The sequence below is a fragment of the Eptatretus burgeri genome, chromosome 6 (genome assembly GCF_056783735.1).
Source record: "Eptatretus burgeri isolate ZD-2024b chromosome 6, Ebu_testis_v1, whole genome shotgun sequence".
In the NCBI taxonomy this organism is placed as follows: Eukaryota; Metazoa; Chordata; class Myxini; order Myxiniformes; family Myxinidae; genus Eptatretus; species Eptatretus burgeri.
The window spans coordinates 77,372,388-77,390,959 of record NC_140966.1 but is presented as its reverse complement, the minus strand read 5'-3'; the positions used below and the strand labels follow the sequence as shown (position 1 = coordinate 77,390,959).

The following is an 18,572-nucleotide window of genomic DNA, read 5'->3' as shown; positions in this document are numbered from 1 at the left end:
CAAAATATCTATTCGTTAGGGTTCATCAGTTCAATATTAAGCCTGGTGTTGGCTTAACGGTTAAGGTGGCTGATTGAAGATCTTAGGGTCTTGAATTTGAGCTCCTGTTGAGACGATGAAATAACACCAGGTGGGTTGACTCAGCCAGTCATTCTTCGGAGTTCGGCAAAATGAGTACCAGCTGACTAGTTTCTGGGGGCACTGCATCAGCGGCGCAGCCACGCTTCCAGAGAAATGTTGTAACCAGCAGCCACAGGCTGCATGCGAAACGGCGGTTAAATATTTCGCAATGTTCTTAAACAGAAGTAACTTAATTTGTTATTTTATTTATTTTTTTCAATTTATTTTTCCTTCTGTTGTTCAATCCTTTTCAGTATTGCTTTGTCAAAACGAATTTATATTGATAAAGAAGATATACCTGCTTCTGATAATATCTGTGATCGAAAGCAATTTTCATATTAAACTAACGGACTCCAATTGATTAATATTGATTAAAAAAAAAAAAAAACACAAACAATAATTTAACAAGATATTGTCGTATTTATTAAAAATGGATAAACACAATTTGCAGGAATCTAAAGCGAAGGTGTTTTCACCAACACAAGTTGTCCACCTTATGATTTCATCGTGGAAAGTAAAAGTTGATGCAAGGATCGGGATTTTCATGACCGGCCAATATTGAGCACCTGGAAATGCCTTGTGATGGAAACGATGATCATACACAAGAGGTTGTTGCTGTTGTTGCTGTTGTTGTTTTGCTTTTCGGAACCAAAGATGGCCATTCACACGTGACGTGTGAATTCCTGGGAGCGTTAATTTGTTTTATGGTGGAGGAGCTGCGACCCAGACAACAACCACACTCTAATACAGCAATCAGGTAGTCTGGCGTCATGGAAGACCCAAGAAGATCAGACCACTTGCTCACCACAGTCCAAGCTGGATATTGTAACTTGGCCAGAGTGCCAGCGATAACTCACGTACTCTTCGTGAAAGACACCGTGGAATCGTTAGCATCAACCAACCACCAGCACTGGCAGACGAGACTTCCATTTCAATGTCCTTCCGATGGCTGGAACACAAGTTGATGTCTCGCCCAGCGTGCAAAACACCAGGATGAGAGTTTATAGCCTGGTCTTGGCTCAAAGGGGAGTTGCTTTTCGACAAGCCCACGTGAGACTGTATTCCCTTGATGATCATCATTTCTTATTCAACCCGTTGCTACTGGTTGCATCATTGTTGGGTTCGCATCCGTGCCACCGATGCAGTGCCCTTGTTACCAGTAAGCTTATACTAATTTTGCCGACCTTGGAAGGATGGCAGGCTGAGCCAACCCACCAGGTGTTATTTAACAACATGACAGGCTCAAACTCAAGAACCTAAGGTTTTAGACTGTTTAGCCAACACTTGGCTTAGACTGCATTCACTTACTGAAACATGATCACTTCTGGTGATGAACACCTTGAAACTGGTGACTGCTCCGGACGTCCGTCTTCCTGCGTTGATTATGGTTGACAATGCAGATCGATTCCTCAGTGCAAACTGAAACGACAACAACAGTAATGTTTGTAGTATTAAAAAAGAAAATTATATCACGAGTTTCATTTTGCATTCCTCTTGTTAGATCCTCGTGGAGGATCTCTAAGTCTTACTCACGTTGTTCTTCTTGTGGACTTTTTTGTTTCACAGCCTACAGTTTTCATCGAAACTTCCTGAAACTTGGTGCATATATGTAAAAATACCCTGCACAGACAGTAACCATCTCCGATTTTGAAAATTCCTCCTAGAAAAAAAGTTATGACGTCAAAATATCTCCACTAATGGAAATCACCTAAAAAATTATCTCCGAAACTAGGCAAGCTTTTTGAATTATGTTTGCGGGAATCGAACAGGGCATTAGCAGAGATGAATTACCGCACATATGATACATCACTATGACGTCATGTCAATTTTTATGACGTCATTCCTATTTTTTGACATTTTTTGTTTCACAACCCAGAGTTTTCATCGGATCTTCGTGAAACTTGCCATGTATATGCAGAAAGCCCACGCGCAGGCAGTAACCATCTCCGATTTTGGAAATTCTTCCTAGAAAAAAAGTTGACTTCATAATATCGCCGCTAATGGAAATCGCCAATACCATTATCTCCGAAACTAGGCAAGCTTTTTAAATTTTGTTTGCGGGAATCAAGCCGGGCATTAGCACGGATAATTTATCGCAAACCTGATACATCACAATGACGTCATATTCATTTTTATAACGTCATCATTAAGAGGACCAGGATCTTATCTCATTCGAGCTTGTTTTTACCTCAAAATGGCCAAATAATTTGATGAAACGATAGAAATGAAATGGCACGATCAGAAATTCTTCGCTGAGGCTCAAAATATACAATACCTTTTAATTCCTTGTCATCGTAGGAATTTAATGTTGAGCATTTCTCGTACTTTCTGCACAGGAAGGGATTTGTTAATGTGATTAAAAGTGAACGAAACGGCCATTTTTCTTCCCTCAGACATCAATGAATGTGAATCGAACAATGGCGGATGCAACCAACACTGTCACAACACCAAGGGGAGCTTCTCATGCTCGTGCCTCCCCGGGTATCAGCTTACATTAAATAAGACTCATTGTGTTGGTGAGTATACTGTTTCTTACCTCATTTAATCTGCACCTCAATCGTATGTTTTTTCAGAACTCAATGGAAGTCCGGATGATGTATTTCCCTGTTTATGTCGACAGATGTGAACGAGTGCTCAAACCAACACCTGTGCTCTCCTAATGCCGTCTGCCACAACTCAGAGGGTTCTTACAGCTGCCTGTGTGGACCAGGATACTCGACAGATGGGAGCAATTGTTCAGGTAAACAACGGAAACATTTTGTTCCATTCAGCCACCTTTTGTCAAAGGAACATGAATATGATTTCACGTGTCTGATCAAAAGGTGGTGGTGATCTCTGACTGCTCTCTGTTCCATACTTTTTTTTTTGTCACGTTTCACTCTGAAGCACATTTTCAGTCTGAGGTTCTTCAGCCTGCATGGTGTTTGTCTTTGTTGATTAAGGGTTATATTGTTGTGGGGCCGCGTATCAGTGGTGAGCACGACCGCTGGAGGGAGCACTAGAGTCGGCTCCACTGAACACACCGGAATTTAGGTCGTGACCCTCGGATAAGTCCGGAAGGCATGGGTGTCTTACAGGACCAAGAATCGCCAATAATTCAACCGCGTGGGGTAGGGTTAATTGCCAAACTTCAACATACCTAATTACCCACGTGGCAAAGCTACCGGGGAATTAACACCCTCGACAGACCTCAAGCGGAACGAGCCGTTACCGTGCTCGAATCGTGTGTAACCCGAGCGGATAGTAACCGAGGCCTATCGGTCCAAATGAACAATTTACTGCTTCGCTATTCCTCAACACTCACCGTGCGAAGACAATAAAAGAAATGACAGGGAACGAGCTGGGACATTCAACAAGAGGGGAATTTATTTACAATAATCGGGGGATGAGGGGAGCACGTAAGGGCAGAGTTATCCGAATATAAAAGAAATGGAAATTTATACACAAGCACTTATACAGGTGCTACTTAAAGGACTGGCCCACACCAGACACACACCCCCAAAAATAAATGGACCCCGTTGGGTCTTTATTGATACCCCCAGCTCGGAGGGAGGTGAGCTAGAGGTAAGAAGTTAGCTTGGACCTTCCCGCCTTGTGCGGCCCTTGACGATCCGGCTCGGCGGGACTCAAACCCGCAACTCGATGCTGCTGCAAGCACCGGTTATGGAGGGTAGCGTCGGGCTGCAGCACGCTCCTCCGGCAAGCAACGAGACAGCGAGCGCCAGCAGACAAGACAGGCAAGCGATTATCGGAGGGATAGACTCGCAGGCAGGTGATCCTCCGTGGGACAGGCTCAAGGGAAAAAGGACCTCTTCGCACACACCCGCGCTTCTCTTAACCCCCCCTTCCCCCGCCCCCCCCCTGCATGGGGTGGGGGCGGGGAACCCACCTCAACGCAACTCTCCTCCGAATTGGCCGGTTCGTCTCAGGCGATCCGCTCGCCGTTTGTGATTCATCCGGGGGGCGTGGCGAGCTTCGTCCCCTCTGAGAGGCATTCCTCCTTCTTCGGGCGACGTGCCTCCGTATTGGCCGGAACGCAGCATACGTCTCTCACACTTTGCCCATTGGCTGAAGGCAACATGTCTTGCTCGACCCTGGAGCGGAGCCAATGCGTCGGTTGCCAATGGAACTCCGCCCACAGGTGCTCGGCATGTATGTGCGTCAGAAAGGCCGATGGTGGAAGGAAGCCAAGGAGGATGCCGTTGTTGTTGGTGTTGTTGGGGTTGTTGGGGTAAAAATCCTATCTATAAAATAACTTCACATCGTACGTACACTTAATTCCCATTAGACATAGGGGAAAGGGAGCTATCTATCCACATTTACTAAACGAAATGACTGAGCTACAGGGACGTGAGTGTTGAGTGCTTATGGCTGTCAGATTCGTAACAATATCATTCGAAATAATGTAACATTTCCCTGTATTGAAAGGTCATAAAAAAGCAACCTTGATGAACTACTTAGACATTGAAATTGTCTGTCCGTGCATTCGTCTGTCTCGCATTTACGGCGGCCGCTTCCTGCACTGCATTTGAAAAAAGCTGCTGATTGGTTATTTTGCATTTTAATTTCACTTTTCTTGATGCAATATCATCAATTACCGTATTGTCCATTCCAGTAATCTTTAAAATCAACATGAACATCTGGATTAAAACAGTTATATTTTGTCCTCTTTTTAGACAAATCCACCCTTCGCTGCCCGATGTTGCATTACCATTTTGCAGTGGGTGGTTTAAGTAGCTCAGAGCTTTGGCTCTGAGTGAAACCAAGAGTACAACACAATTGACCTTTTTTAAATCTATAAAGTAATTATATATTGAAAGGTTAACGTAAACTTTTGTCATCACTGGGGATGGATACTTTTTATTGCATTTCCCATCACTGGGGATGGGTACCTTTGCTAGTGAGATAGATCTACTGAAATAAATAGAGGTTGTGTGGCTGTCACTATGTCACCTCAATTCACTCATCGACTGGTGGTGTCACCGACCAATTGGGTGTTATCGCGTCTATCCGCATGAGCAAGCAATGGTCTATCGAGGTCACGCAACGTCTTTATCACACACTTTCCTTACCTCGTCACTCATCCTATTCTTCTCAATCCTTCCATCTTTGACAGCGGTGAGTACAATATTGGTGATTATGGTGCGGCATCTTTATCACCCGCTTTCTTCATGTGTATGATGTCTGGAGTATGATATGTTGTGATCAATAAAATATCTTTCAAAAATTATTAAGTACATTTCCAAGAATGTGCTGCAGCACTTTGCCCACCGAAGGTTGGTGTAGATGGGCCGAAGGTGGGTGCCTGCTCATTTTGGAAATTAAGTAAATGCATTTTGAACAAGTATGGAATCTTGGTATTTTAATATTTGCACGAAAATTTAAATTTAAGATAATTTCTTTTGAATTGAGGCTGAAATTGTTTATTTTATCACCGTTATGTTATGAACTTGTTTCTGCTATCTTAGATGTTGACGAGTGTGCGGAAAATAATGGGGGCTGCAGTCAACTGTGCATCAATACAGAGGGGGGATTCTCTTGCTCCTGCCGAATCGGATACAAGTTTTCAACGAACACGACTGAAGAACAGTGCTTGGGTAAGTCTTCAGGTCTTGGTCGAAAGCCAATTGGTTCCTTCACCAACATATTGTCACAAGTGGGTATGAGGGCCATTTAAACATTTATACCTACAAAATATCTACAAAGTCCAAGACATGCCAACATTTATTTTCACTAATATAATATAAAGTGTTAATCATTAACAAGAAAACTAGAGAGTTCATAGAACACCTTACCCCACGCAGTCTTGAGAAAAAGGACATGGGACGTTTTGGAACTTGGACATGGGACGGTAATCGGAAACGTTTTTTTTTTGTATGCATAGTCGAGGCTCGTGGAAGACCTTGTGCTCATAAACTGAATGGACCAGGACACAACAGGACAAAAGGAACAGCAGAGACAGGGGAGAAACACCAACAGCAGAGCCGAAGGCCAAGATGGAGGGAGGCGGGCAAACAATGGGTGTTGGGAGGAATCGGGGTCAGGAGTGGACACAAGGGGTTGAGAGGGAACATTTCTGGGATGGACTGGCACATAAAATTGAGAATCAAATTCTCTTCCCAGTATTGGCTGCAGTACAATCCTCTGGTAAGTCGGGGACTGGAGCTCTGCTAAGCTCATGCCGAATAGGTGGAGCCTATGCAGTAGTTGAGGAGGAAGAGCCTTTTTAAAAATTAAATTTTTCCTGGCTACCCTCAGAACTGTTTTGCTACCCCCTGGTGGTACCCCCACTACAGTAATGGGGTCTCCTCTCAGTACATGTATGTATGTTTATGTGTATATATATATATATATATATATATATATATATATATATATATATATATATATATATATATATATATATATATATATATATATATATATATATATATATATATATATATATATATATATATTGGGTGTTATCGTGTATATATACAAAAGTTGTGATTCCTTGGACTAATTCATATAAAATTTTTCATGTCATTTGTCATTCTCCTTGAGGCAAACAGTCTTTGAGACAAATTTCTCTGCAATAATATAATTAACATTATATAAGTCATTATTTTATGTCATTATTATAAGTTTGAAATAATACGTCATTATTTTGCTCTCATTCTGGAGAAATTAATCCCAAAGACTTTGTCTTAACGAGTTTCTGTAGGAGATATTTTCAGAACTTCGTCACATTATACGAAACATTTTGCATATTTACTTCTGTGTTGATATTTTTCACATTTCCATGAAAATGCATCCTGATTTTGGGCTGTTTCTTATCAATCCTTTCTCTGTTCTTCATCTCTTGTTTGAGTGAGCCTTGAACTCTGCATACAAAAATGTATTTTCTTCTACAGACATTGATGAGTGCTCCGATCAAAATCCTTGCCATATAAATGCAATCTGCCAAAATAACCTGGGCTCATACAGCTGCACCTGCCAACAGGGCTACAGTGGCGACGGACGATCATGCACAGGTTTGTAAAATTTTGCTTTGTAAAAGTGATGCTCTATATTCCATAAGGTGAGCGAGTGTCGTGTCACCATTCATACATGGATTGTTGAGCATTTTTCAAATACTTTTTCTACGTGAATTTGGGCCCCGACACATCCTCAAACATAAAAAATAAAAATATAATTAACATATTCACCTTCAGCCCGAATTCTCCTTGTCCCTTGAAACTTCTGCTTTGTAGTTTTTATTTTAAAATATGTTGATGATTTTTTTTTGTGCGCATAAAATAACAAAATGAAAAGAGTTCAAACAATGGCAGATGAAGAACTAATAACTAATATTGTATAGCAAAGGTGGATATATATATATATATATATATATATATATATATATATATATATATATATATATATATATATATATATATATATATATATATATATATATAAAAATAAATGTGCATGCGTATATATTGAAAAAAATTGGACTTGTTCACAATTTTATAGTCCCAGCACAAGGTGATCTATGTGATTATGGATGGTTTACAGTTTTGTCATCACAAATAAAGGTGATTATGGAATTATTGAGGGTTATTAATCAGCGTTGGTTTTTGTACTTTTAATTTGAGGTTGCGTTTTGCATTCAATATTGCAACCAGTTTGTTGTGCTGCAGGGTGAGGATATTTTCTCCCCCCTTTGTGGCCAGCGCTCACATTGAACTATGTTGCAAAAATGGGCTTGGATGGGTTAAGGTTCTCCAGTCGCTTATCCCACTGCTGTATCGGTCTCGTGGAATTAGTTAATTGGTTAGTGCATGGCCAGCCTAAACTTACATAACCAAAGAACCACAGCCAAGGCATTTTGGCAAAATAATTTTTTTTTCAGTCCACTCCTAAACGGAGAAGTATCCATCCATTTGTCCATCCATGAAGCTCTATTCCAGCGGTCGCCAATCTTCTTTTCAATGCGAGCTACTTTTGATGAATGAAATATTTCAAGAGCTCCTAAAACATAAATTGAAAATACTGTATGTGAATTGATAAGGGTACAAATTTCGTAAGTACAGTTCATTTACAAAAATACATATTTAAAGAGAAGGAAAATTGATCTTTACCTTTACTTTAGTGTGAAACTTGACACTGCAAGCTGTCCACCAGTACGTGCTGTGTAATCTGGTGTGTATCCTGACAGGGCAACTGTGATGGAGTCCTCTAGATGCTCATCTGTCAGACGGGTTCGAAATTTAGATTTGATGCAGTTCATGTCGGAAAAGGTGGATTCATAAAGATAGGTCGAGCCAAATAGGGAAGCCATTTTCATTGCTAATTTGCGGATGTTGCTGTACTTATCAGTATCCAGGAGACTCCAGAAATTTGTGGCAGATTGCCTTGATTTCTACTGAATGTCATTTTGAAGGCTGATAATTTAATCTCCATTTTCAAAGGGATGCAATCAAGGTCAAACAGCACACTAATTTGTTTGGAAATGTCATTGACATCAACATCCACAAAGGGGTTTTAAGTGAACATCACACAGGGCTCCATCTCCTCAAAATCATTAAATCTGTTGTTGAACTCTTGGCCAAGCCTGATTAGGAAATCACTGTACTCGTCAATGTCCACAATTCCAACAGAAACCTCATTTTCTGCAAGAGTTTGGAGCACAGAAGGAAAATGTTGCATTCTCCTTTTCTGGACTTGTTGTATCAGAAGGTTAACTTTCGACTTGAAAGCTTTGATTAATCATGTTTGTTTGTTTTTTTTTGGGTTTTTTTGTGTATACATTGTCGAGGCTCGTATGAGAGCAAACACATAACGCACAACAAGGGGGACAAGAGACAAGAGGGGTGGGAGAGGGAAGGACAAAACAGTGGGGAACAGGGACATTAGGAGATGTGTGGAAGGGAGAGGAATGGGGCTGGGAACATGGGGAATACAAGATGCACATTACAGGGACTTTCAGGAAGGAAAGCAGGGAATTTGAAGGAGGCAGGTTTGGGGTGCATTAATGGGGGTAGAAAAGATTGACGTTTTGGATGAGGGTAAGATGGTAAGATGGGGAAAAGAGGTGGTGGTGAACGGCTATTTTGAAGGCCTGGAGGGAAAATGGGATTGAAGAGAGTATGAGGGAGTTTATTCCAAAGGCGGAAAAAAATGAGGAATGAAAGAGTGAAGGTGAGCAGTGATTCGTGATTTTCGTAGTTTTACCAGAAGCGGTTGCTGGCTGACCTTGAGCGACCTGCGGAAATGTGGTTGGGACAAATCGCAGAGAGAGCAGGGAGGGTGAGACGAGGGAGGAGACCGCAGAAGACGGAAAGACCACCGACCTGTCTGCAGTGAGAGAGTGAGAGGCCCAAAGACTCAGACTCACCGCGGGAGATACCAATGATCCTAAATGCCTTGGTTTCCACAGGGTAAAGCTGAGAGGCAGGAGCACCAGCACAGATGGGAGAGCAGTACTCCATCAGGCTGGGGAGGAAAGCTTTGTAGGTGGGCTGAGGAAGGACTTTGCATGATGGAGGATTCCCAGTCGGCGACTGGCTTTGGAGGCCAGATTGGAAATGTGGCTTTCCCAGGAAAGATCATGGCAGAAAGTGAGACCCAGAAGCTTGAATGAAAGGATTGATTGAGATTTGAGGATTGTTGAGAAAATAGATGGTGGGGTTTTCCAAATGGACTTTTTGGAGAGACATATTGAGAGTGAGATTTGTCTGAATTGAAAGACATGTTCCACGTGTTGGACCAGTTTGTGATTTTACCCAGATCTGCAGTGAGCAAAGAAGCTGCTGCTTGCCGGTCTGAGGGATGACAGATGGTACGGCAGCGGGTGGAGTCATCAGCAAAGAGATAAAGAGGATTTTCCAGAGAGTCGGAGAGATCATTGTTGAAAACCAGAAAAAAAGAACAGGGTCCAGAACGCTACCTTGAGGAACTCCAGCCTGGACAGGAAGAGGGGATGAAAGAACTCCATTTAGGGCCACACGTTGACTGCGACAGGAGAGGAAGTCTGTGAGTCATGAGTGGAGATGGCCTTGGATACCATAGGAAGAGAGTTTGGTGAGCAAGGCAGGGTGCCAGACAGTGTCAAAAGCACGTGATATGTCCAGGGACATGGCTCCGATTTCATGTCTGGCATGTCTGGCATGTCACCCAACGTCCCAGTGGTAGTTCAAGAAACAAGGGAAATCACAGTCTGCTTTACATGTTACGATGAAACCGGCATGATGCCTGATCATCGCTGGCGCGCCATCGGTTGTTATTGCGATGAGCTTCGCCAAATACAATTTCCTTTCTGCAAAATAATTATTGACCTTGTTGTTCATATCACCTCCACTGATGTGGATTTCAGTGGCTACAATGTCAAGAATTCCTCTTTAATCGTTAAGTATTCAAACGGCCACTGCTCGTTCACTCACGCTGCAACTATATATATATATATATATATATATATATATATATATATATATATATATATATATATATATATATATATATATTTGTGTATATATATATATATATATATATATATATATATATATATATATATATATATATATTTGTGTATATATATATATATATATATATATATATATATATATATATATATATATATATATATATATATATATATATATATATATATATATTTATGTATATATATATATATATATATATATATAGATATATATATATATATATTTATGTATATATATATATATATATATATATATATATATATATATATATATATATATATATATATATATTAATATTTCGGCACGCCCCTTTCTTTGTTCCACCACCAGATTGTTGTTGCTGCATGAAATGAAACAAGATTTGGCACATATACTATAAAATATGATATTATTGTCTTCCTTAAGAGGCCCCTCAAAATTCGTTTTGATGCATTTCCACAAACTCCAACGGATTCCATTCAAATTTGGTACGATTATGGCTTTTGGTCCAACTTGGGTCATTGGCTATAAATTTTTTCCCATAACGCTTCTGATATTCAAAAAAATCGATAAATCGATATCCCTTATGGGATTTTCCATTCAAATCCACTCAAGTTTAAGGCCTATGGGGGGACGCAAATTTCCACTTTGCCCTGGGCGCTGTTTACCTCCGCTACGCCAAGCTGTTAGGGTTAGGGTTTGGGTTAGTGTTACGGTTTGGGTTAGCTATCCGAACACTAACCCTAACCCTAACAGCTAACCCTAACCCTAACCCTAACAGTGAACCCTAACCGCTAACCCTAACCCCTAACCGCTAACCCCTAACCGCTAACCCTAACCGCTAACCATAACCGCTAACCCGAACCGCTAACCCTAACCGCTAACCCTAACCCTAACTGCTGACCCCTCACCGCTAACCCCTAACTGCTAACCGCTAACAGCTATTCAGGAAATTTGCAAGAAAGCCCGAGCAACGCTGGGCATTAGTACTCGTGTATATATATATATATATATATATATATATATATATATATATATATATATATATATATATATATATATATATATATATATATATATATATATCTTCTTCTTCTTCTTTCGGCTGCTCCCTTTCGGGGTCGCCACAGCGGATTATCCGTATGATCCGCATAGTGATTTGGCAAATGTTTTACGCCAGATGCCCTTCCTGACGCAACCCTGGTCGCCTCTTACGACACAGGGATATGGTACACCTATTTTAACCGGGGTATACACCAGCCCAGTGCACTGGTACTCATTTCGCCGACCTCGGAAGGATGACAGGCTGAGTCAACCCCCTGGTCTATTAATTCAGTGGCCCAACAGGGCTTGAACTCAGGACCTTTTGGATCCCAAGCCGCCTCATCCTCACTTTACATCCTCATTGAGATTCACAGTTCGACGTGCAATATGTTTGTGAAGTACAACATTCGGTCTTTTGATTAAACCTATCAGCGAAGCAATGAGTAGGCACAGCTAGTATATTTGGTTCGTATATATACACAGTTCGTATCGTATATATTTAGCACACAGCTAGTATATATACACAGCACAAAAATTGGTTAAAGGGGAAAAATGAATGTCAGCAAGTCCCACCGACAGAGAAATGGCAGCCACATGATTTACTTTTTGAAAACCCCACCATGCGGTGTGTAAACAATACAGCATCAAGATGTTCTCAAAACTTAGCAAACCAAAATAAACTAGAAGGGCACGAGGTAGAGCGTATTCCTCCGCCATGTAATGCCTGATCCCCAAGAACATATCGGGCCCAATACATTTTTGAAATATCATTTTATATATCGGTTTAGCCCGATCGCTCAATGGTGAAGAATCACGAAAAAATTAAATAATTCTCGAATCCAGATCCGGATTCGGATCTTCACCAAAATCGAATCAATTTGTCCTTGTCACACACCCAACCTGACCACCAAATTTCATCTAGATCCATCCACAACTTTTTTTTTAGATATCCTGCACACAGACGGACAGACAGACAAACAAACAAGAAGAAGACGTCATGCAGAACACGACACTTGCAAAATCCATAAAACATGCTTGATCTCAACAATAAAATAATTGGTGGTTGAATTCAATGACCAAATTTGCAACTCCTCTTCAAATTCCAAGTCAATCAAATGAAAAGTGACAATTTTAGAAATTCGGCCTATGTTGACCTTATGGCCTATGTTGACCTTTTGGTCGATGTTGTCTTCAAAAATAATTGGCTCATTGAATTCAATGACCTGAAATATAAATCCTCTTCAAATTTTAAGTCAATCGGATGGAAATTGACGATTTTGGAAATCTCACCAAAGTTGTTGACCTTTGGCCTCTGTTGACATTTTGACCTCAAAACCAATCGGCTTCTTGCTTATGCCAAACTCGACCATGTGGTAAAGTTTCATGAAGATCGGTTTAAATCTGTGACCTGTAGGCGATTGACAGACAGACAGAATAACAAAATCGACTGACTAATGTACTTGAAAAATCTATTTTGCAAGTAACAAACAGACAAAGAGGGTGAAAACATAATCTCCTTCACCTCCGGTGGCAGAAGTAATAAAAGCAATACATCGTTTCAACACAAACAACAAAATGGACGTACTCGGTAATCAGCGATCAGACTCAGTATCTCCACTCTTTCCAGAGGAACTCGAACAGTATAGTCATATATATATATATATATATATATATATATATATATATATATATATATATATATATATATATATATATATATATATATATATATCCAAACTTCCCTGCACAGACGGACAAGCACAGAACAAGAGCACAATAATTCGGGAAGAATAGCTTGCTGGAAAAGCTTTTAATATTTATTTAAAGGTCAGATTAAGCTAAAGTGCATCCAGGTGAACATAGCTCAAAGAAGAGGCAGAGTCGTATGGCTTCAAAGTGAGCAAAAGGACAAGAATGGACAATGGATGACCATATTACCTGATCCTTGCTCGAGTAAAAGATAAATGTCACTTGATTCAGCCATGTGTGCTGCAGGCAGTGGCTTTACAATTGTCATCTGTCTCAGTGGGTTGTGACAATGTGTCTCCGAGGTGTGCCTGTGTTCATGATATGCCACATGAATGTACTTGTGGCTTCATTGCTCTGTGGCACCTCCATATCTGGTCTAGGCTTGTGCTACGTCCACCCACCAAGGTGTTCCATGCATTGAGTGACTCGGCTCTCATTTAACTTGGCTCTCAGGATTTCTGTGCATGTGGTCATACGCTCTCCAGCCCTGGGCAATCTCATCAGCAGTGCTCTGGCATGCTCTTGATCTTGGGTTGATCCTCTGGACCATTCTTTGGAGATGCAAGGCACGAAGATGCCATCGAGTCCAGGGATCTAGAAAACTTAAATAACCACTTCTACCTCTTAAAGGTTCTTGTTCCTTCTAATTTACTCTAAGAGCTCTTTCAGCAAGCCACTTGCTGCACCTCTGATCTCTCTCTATCGAGTGCAGCCTGTGGCTGCTGGTTGCATCAGTGGTTGGGACGCGGCTATGCCGCTGATGCAGTGTCCCCCTTACCAGTGCACTGTTGCTCATTTTGCCGACCTCGGAAGGATGATAGGCTGAGTCAACCTCCTGGTGTATTAATTCAGCGGCCCAACGAGGCTTGAACTCAGGACCCTAGGATCCCAAGCCGCCACCCTAACCACACCAGGCTTTTTGCACCTCCGATGAAATTTGGGAAATCATCAACTTGTTTCTTGCTTCTGATGTCTTGAATGTAGATTTTATGACACTGGCTTGTGAAGACTACAGCATTCGTCGACAAATGCTTATGTATTCCAGTGGACATATTTTCATGCGTCATTGATGACACCTTACCGATGACCCTATGTATGGGGTCATCAACATATTTTCACAATGTTGTCTTTCAAGTATGGAGTGCACAGGAATTGTCAAAAGATCACAACAATTAGCAGAAAGGACCAAGTACACCAAACAACCCCATCTTTATTTTCTCACCCTAACATACTTCAAGCTATCTCCCCATCAAGCTCAAAACAATTATCATGCTGTCTGTTGTCCATCACATACTTTACTGTTTGTTTTATCCAGCTGCTTATTAGTCGCCGTCTGGTTTCACCGGAGGGGGTTTATAGGTTTACTTTTCATTCGTCCCACCCGTGGTTTTTCAGAATTTTTCCCATACCCTTTAACATATTCAACCGAAACTTGGTGCATGGCTTTATTATGATAAGTTGCAGAACAAGTTTCAGGGCATTTCGTCAATTTCTTTTTTCACAGAGTTATGCCCTTTTTTGACTTGAAAAATATCACATCGTTCAGAGATATTTATTGCAAAGCAATTCTTGCTCTTGTTTGTATATTTTTCAGACATAAACGAGTGCCAAGAAAGAAACGGAGGTTGCAGTCAAGTTTGCAACAACACTGTTGGCAATTTCTCTTGCTCATGCAACACTGGTTACGAGTTCACTACTGGAAATCAGAACGAGTGCACTGGTAGGTTAAGCAATCTTTTCTTCATTCCTTATCTCTGTGTCTCAGTATATACTTACTGATTCAATTTCAGATCGCTGGCTCTTCCTACAAGTCAAGAATGGAATATTTAATGTCCTATTGAATATGTGTGTCTTGCATACCCCTTTTCAGACATTGATGAGTGTGCTTCGCTCAGAGAGTGCCATCCTAACGCGACATGCACAAACACAATAGGATCATTTAGCTGTGCCTGCAAGTCTGGCTTCAAGGGAAATGGAAAGTCTTGCATTGGTGAGTAGGAATGCTAAATAAGTCAAACCTTCTGACAGTAACTGAGAAATCGAACTCGTGGATTAAAATATAACACTTAATTGAGTTGAGAGTGAGCATGGTCATCTCAAAATGAATCGATGACTTGAGACAGCACTACAGAGGAATAATGGCTGACACAATGTACGAAGAACCTTTACGATATGGTGCTTAACGTTGCCACCTTTAAATTTATGGTACACATTTTGTGTAAGATAAGTTTTTAAAAAAGGAATAATAAAATGGAGCATGGACACCTGAATAAGTGGATTGTTCGAATTTGTTGTTCCTTAGATATAAACGAATGTTCAGTTTCAAATGGAGGCTGCAATCAAAAATGTCACAACACTGGTGGTGGATTCCATTGTTCCTGCCAGACTGGCTTTGAATTCTCTCCAGGCAGCAAGATTATGTGTGTGGGTAAGTACGAAAGTTCTCCGACACAAAAATAGAATCATCACAACATAACCATCTGAATCATGTACTGTCTTACCTTTTAATTACTGGTAAGTATTGATTCCTGTCATCACAAGGAAACTTAGGACACAGGGGCTTCTGAGTCTGTTGTAAACACAGATTATTTATTATTGCTTTGACTTGAACTTCTCAACATAAATTTGGTGGTAATAGGGGACTTGAGTTTGAATTGGAAACCCATCACCATATCTTGATGACATGAAGCAAGGCTCTTTGTGATATGACTGTCCTGTTCTTCAGATATCGATGAGTGCTCCAGCGAAAATCGTTGCCACTCTAATGCCAACTGCTTCAACACGGCAGGCTCATACAGCTGCATCTGTAAGCCAGGATACTCTGGAACTGGATTGCATTGCTCAGGTGTGAAAAGCAAATTATCGTTTATGCATCTGTTAACTCATCGCATTACAAACGTATCTAAAGCAAGAACGTGTATAAGCTTATAGCCATTGTGAACAAACTAACAAAATTGCCTTTGGTGCAGATATCAACGAGTGTTCCACTAGTAACGGAGGCTGTAACCACCTGTGCAATAACGAAGATGGAAGCTTTGCTTGCACCTGCCACCATGGTCACCAGTTTTCCCCAGGAAGTCAGAGCCAGTGTGTGGGTAAGCCAGTTTGCCCTTTTCTCAAATTGTCTACAATTGAAAATAACTTCCTGGTTCTGACACAATGTTTGTGTGCTGAACATATATGCCCCGTCCTCGTCTTTTTCAGACATCGATGAGTGTTCTGGTACAAATCCATGCCACCCGAATGCCACCTGCACAAATACAGTGAGTGCATACGAATGCACCTGCCTGGTTGGTTACGTGGGAAATGGAGCATCCTGCTCCGGTAGGTAGAATGCAAACCAACATTGATCATAATTCCAATTTTGGTTGTAACATTAATAAAGTAAGTATTTGTTTTGGAATGAATGAGTTTGTGCTTTACTTTATCCTGCAGACGTCAATGAATGTTCATCGAATAATGGTGGTTGCAGTCATAACTGCCACAACACACCAGGGAGCTACCTTTGTTCCTGTAGATCAGGCTACGTTCTGGGAAGCAATATGCAGTGTCTGAGTAAGTGAATGAGTGAGCACCCGCATGCCGTCATTGTTCATCATTTCTTTACTACGCTGATTGTAATGTCATGGCCCCTTTGCACTCTTCCCTTAGACGTCAACGAGTGTTTGGGTGAAAATCAATGCGATGACGATGCGCTTTGCCTCGACAAAAATGGCTCGTACAGCTGTACCTGCACGAATGGATTCACTGGAAATGGACAGACCTGCACAGGTATGGAGTTCAGTGCAGAGTGTAGCCACATAAGGTCAGAGCATACTCAGGAAAATTGTGGTAAACTTTTGAGGATTGTCTCACATTTGATCAACTGATTTGTCTACGGTTCATGTAAGATTTGTAAATGCGTCATTTACCCTAATTTTACTCTGAACATGTAATGCTTTCGGAAATACCATGATGTTGGACAATCATCTCTTTTCTGAAAATTGTGATTTGAAAATGCATATACAGTGTATGATTGACAAATGTATTAAGATGAAATGGTTGGGTAGGTAGGTAAATGGTTTTATTCATCCGAACATAAACATTTAAACATGGAGAAAAGGGACATGGCTGCAAAATAGTGCATTGTAATAGAATTAAATTGCATACTAATTAACATGCAAATAAAAGCGACATTATAATAAAGGACTGATGTGACAAATTAATTCACAAACAGACTTGAACAATGCAAACCACAAAGAGTAAACCATCCCCATTATACATGTGACATGTCAACAATTAAGAAAGAAACTACACAATAAAGGCATGTCACCTCCACATTCTGAGGATTAATGAGTACATGACGAGAAATACTAACAATTTACATTATAAAATATCATGACCATCGGGCACGAGAGACACCATAGGAGGGTGATTACAGCATAAAGCCATGAGGAGGATGCGAGAATAGGTGCAAGTAGCACATCACTATGTGGAAACAGAGATAATGTGAACACAAGAAAGGGGGAAACCAGGGTAAATGTGATTAAATAAGGGGAAAAGGAAAACTCAGCCTGGGAGCCAGGCTATATTATAGGGTTCAAATAAATAGAGAGCTAAAAAGTGTGAAGACCACAAGGCAGGGACAGGTTTTCTCAAGGAAAATTAATATAAAACATAAGAAGAGGACAGCAGCAACATCATACCACAAATCAATTAAAATCAAAATCAGCAGTATGAGAATCCAAAAGCGAGAGATGTAATTACTTTCTACTTTAAAATCATTAGAAAATATGTCATTAAATATATATATATATATATATATATATATATATATATATATATATATATATATATATATATTAAAGTAAAAGGGGGAGTACACTGGAGTATATTACACACACATGAGCAGCCACGTACACACAGTACACACACTGTATACACGTACACACGTGAGTTTATATGACCACTGAGCCCATTGGTCCATTGGACCAAATTTTTATTGGTCTTAAAGACCTTGTGACATACCCACCTGCTGCATGTACTGCTTGAGCATTAGCTTGCCTTTCACCAAGCCCAGATGTGCTTGGGCTCGGGTGGGAATTATACATTCATTATTATTATTATTATTATTATTATTATTATTATTATTATTATTATTATTATTATTATTATTATTATGCCTGGTGTTGACTTAATGGTTAGGGTGGTGGGCTTGGGATCCTAGGACCC

At 40.5% G+C, this 18,572-nt stretch overlaps 1 protein-coding gene across 7 annotated transcripts in view; it reads left to right on the top strand.

The window, feature by feature from the left end:
- LOC147025119 (uncharacterized) overlaps window positions 1-18,572 on the top strand; it is a 135,162-nt gene that overhangs the window by 37,677 nt on the left and 78,913 nt on the right. For all 7 annotated transcript variants that reach the window (XM_085885749.1, XM_085885754.1, XM_085885751.1 and 4 more), the window contains exons 28-39: window positions 2,514-2,636; window positions 2,741-2,860; window positions 5,589-5,717; window positions 7,017-7,136; window positions 14,956-15,081; window positions 15,232-15,351; window positions 15,664-15,789; window positions 16,087-16,206; window positions 16,331-16,456; window positions 16,566-16,685; window positions 16,797-16,916; window positions 17,013-17,132. In XM_085885749.1, the coding sequence (XP_085741875.1) occupies window positions 2,514-2,636; window positions 2,741-2,860; window positions 5,589-5,717; window positions 7,017-7,136; window positions 14,956-15,081; window positions 15,232-15,351; window positions 15,664-15,789; window positions 16,087-16,206; window positions 16,331-16,456; window positions 16,566-16,685; window positions 16,797-16,916; window positions 17,013-17,132 (1,470 nt within the window). The remainder of the gene's footprint in view (window positions 1-2,513; window positions 2,637-2,740; window positions 2,861-5,588; window positions 5,718-7,016; window positions 7,137-14,955; window positions 15,082-15,231; window positions 15,352-15,663; window positions 15,790-16,086; window positions 16,207-16,330; window positions 16,457-16,565; window positions 16,686-16,796; window positions 16,917-17,012; window positions 17,133-18,572) is intronic.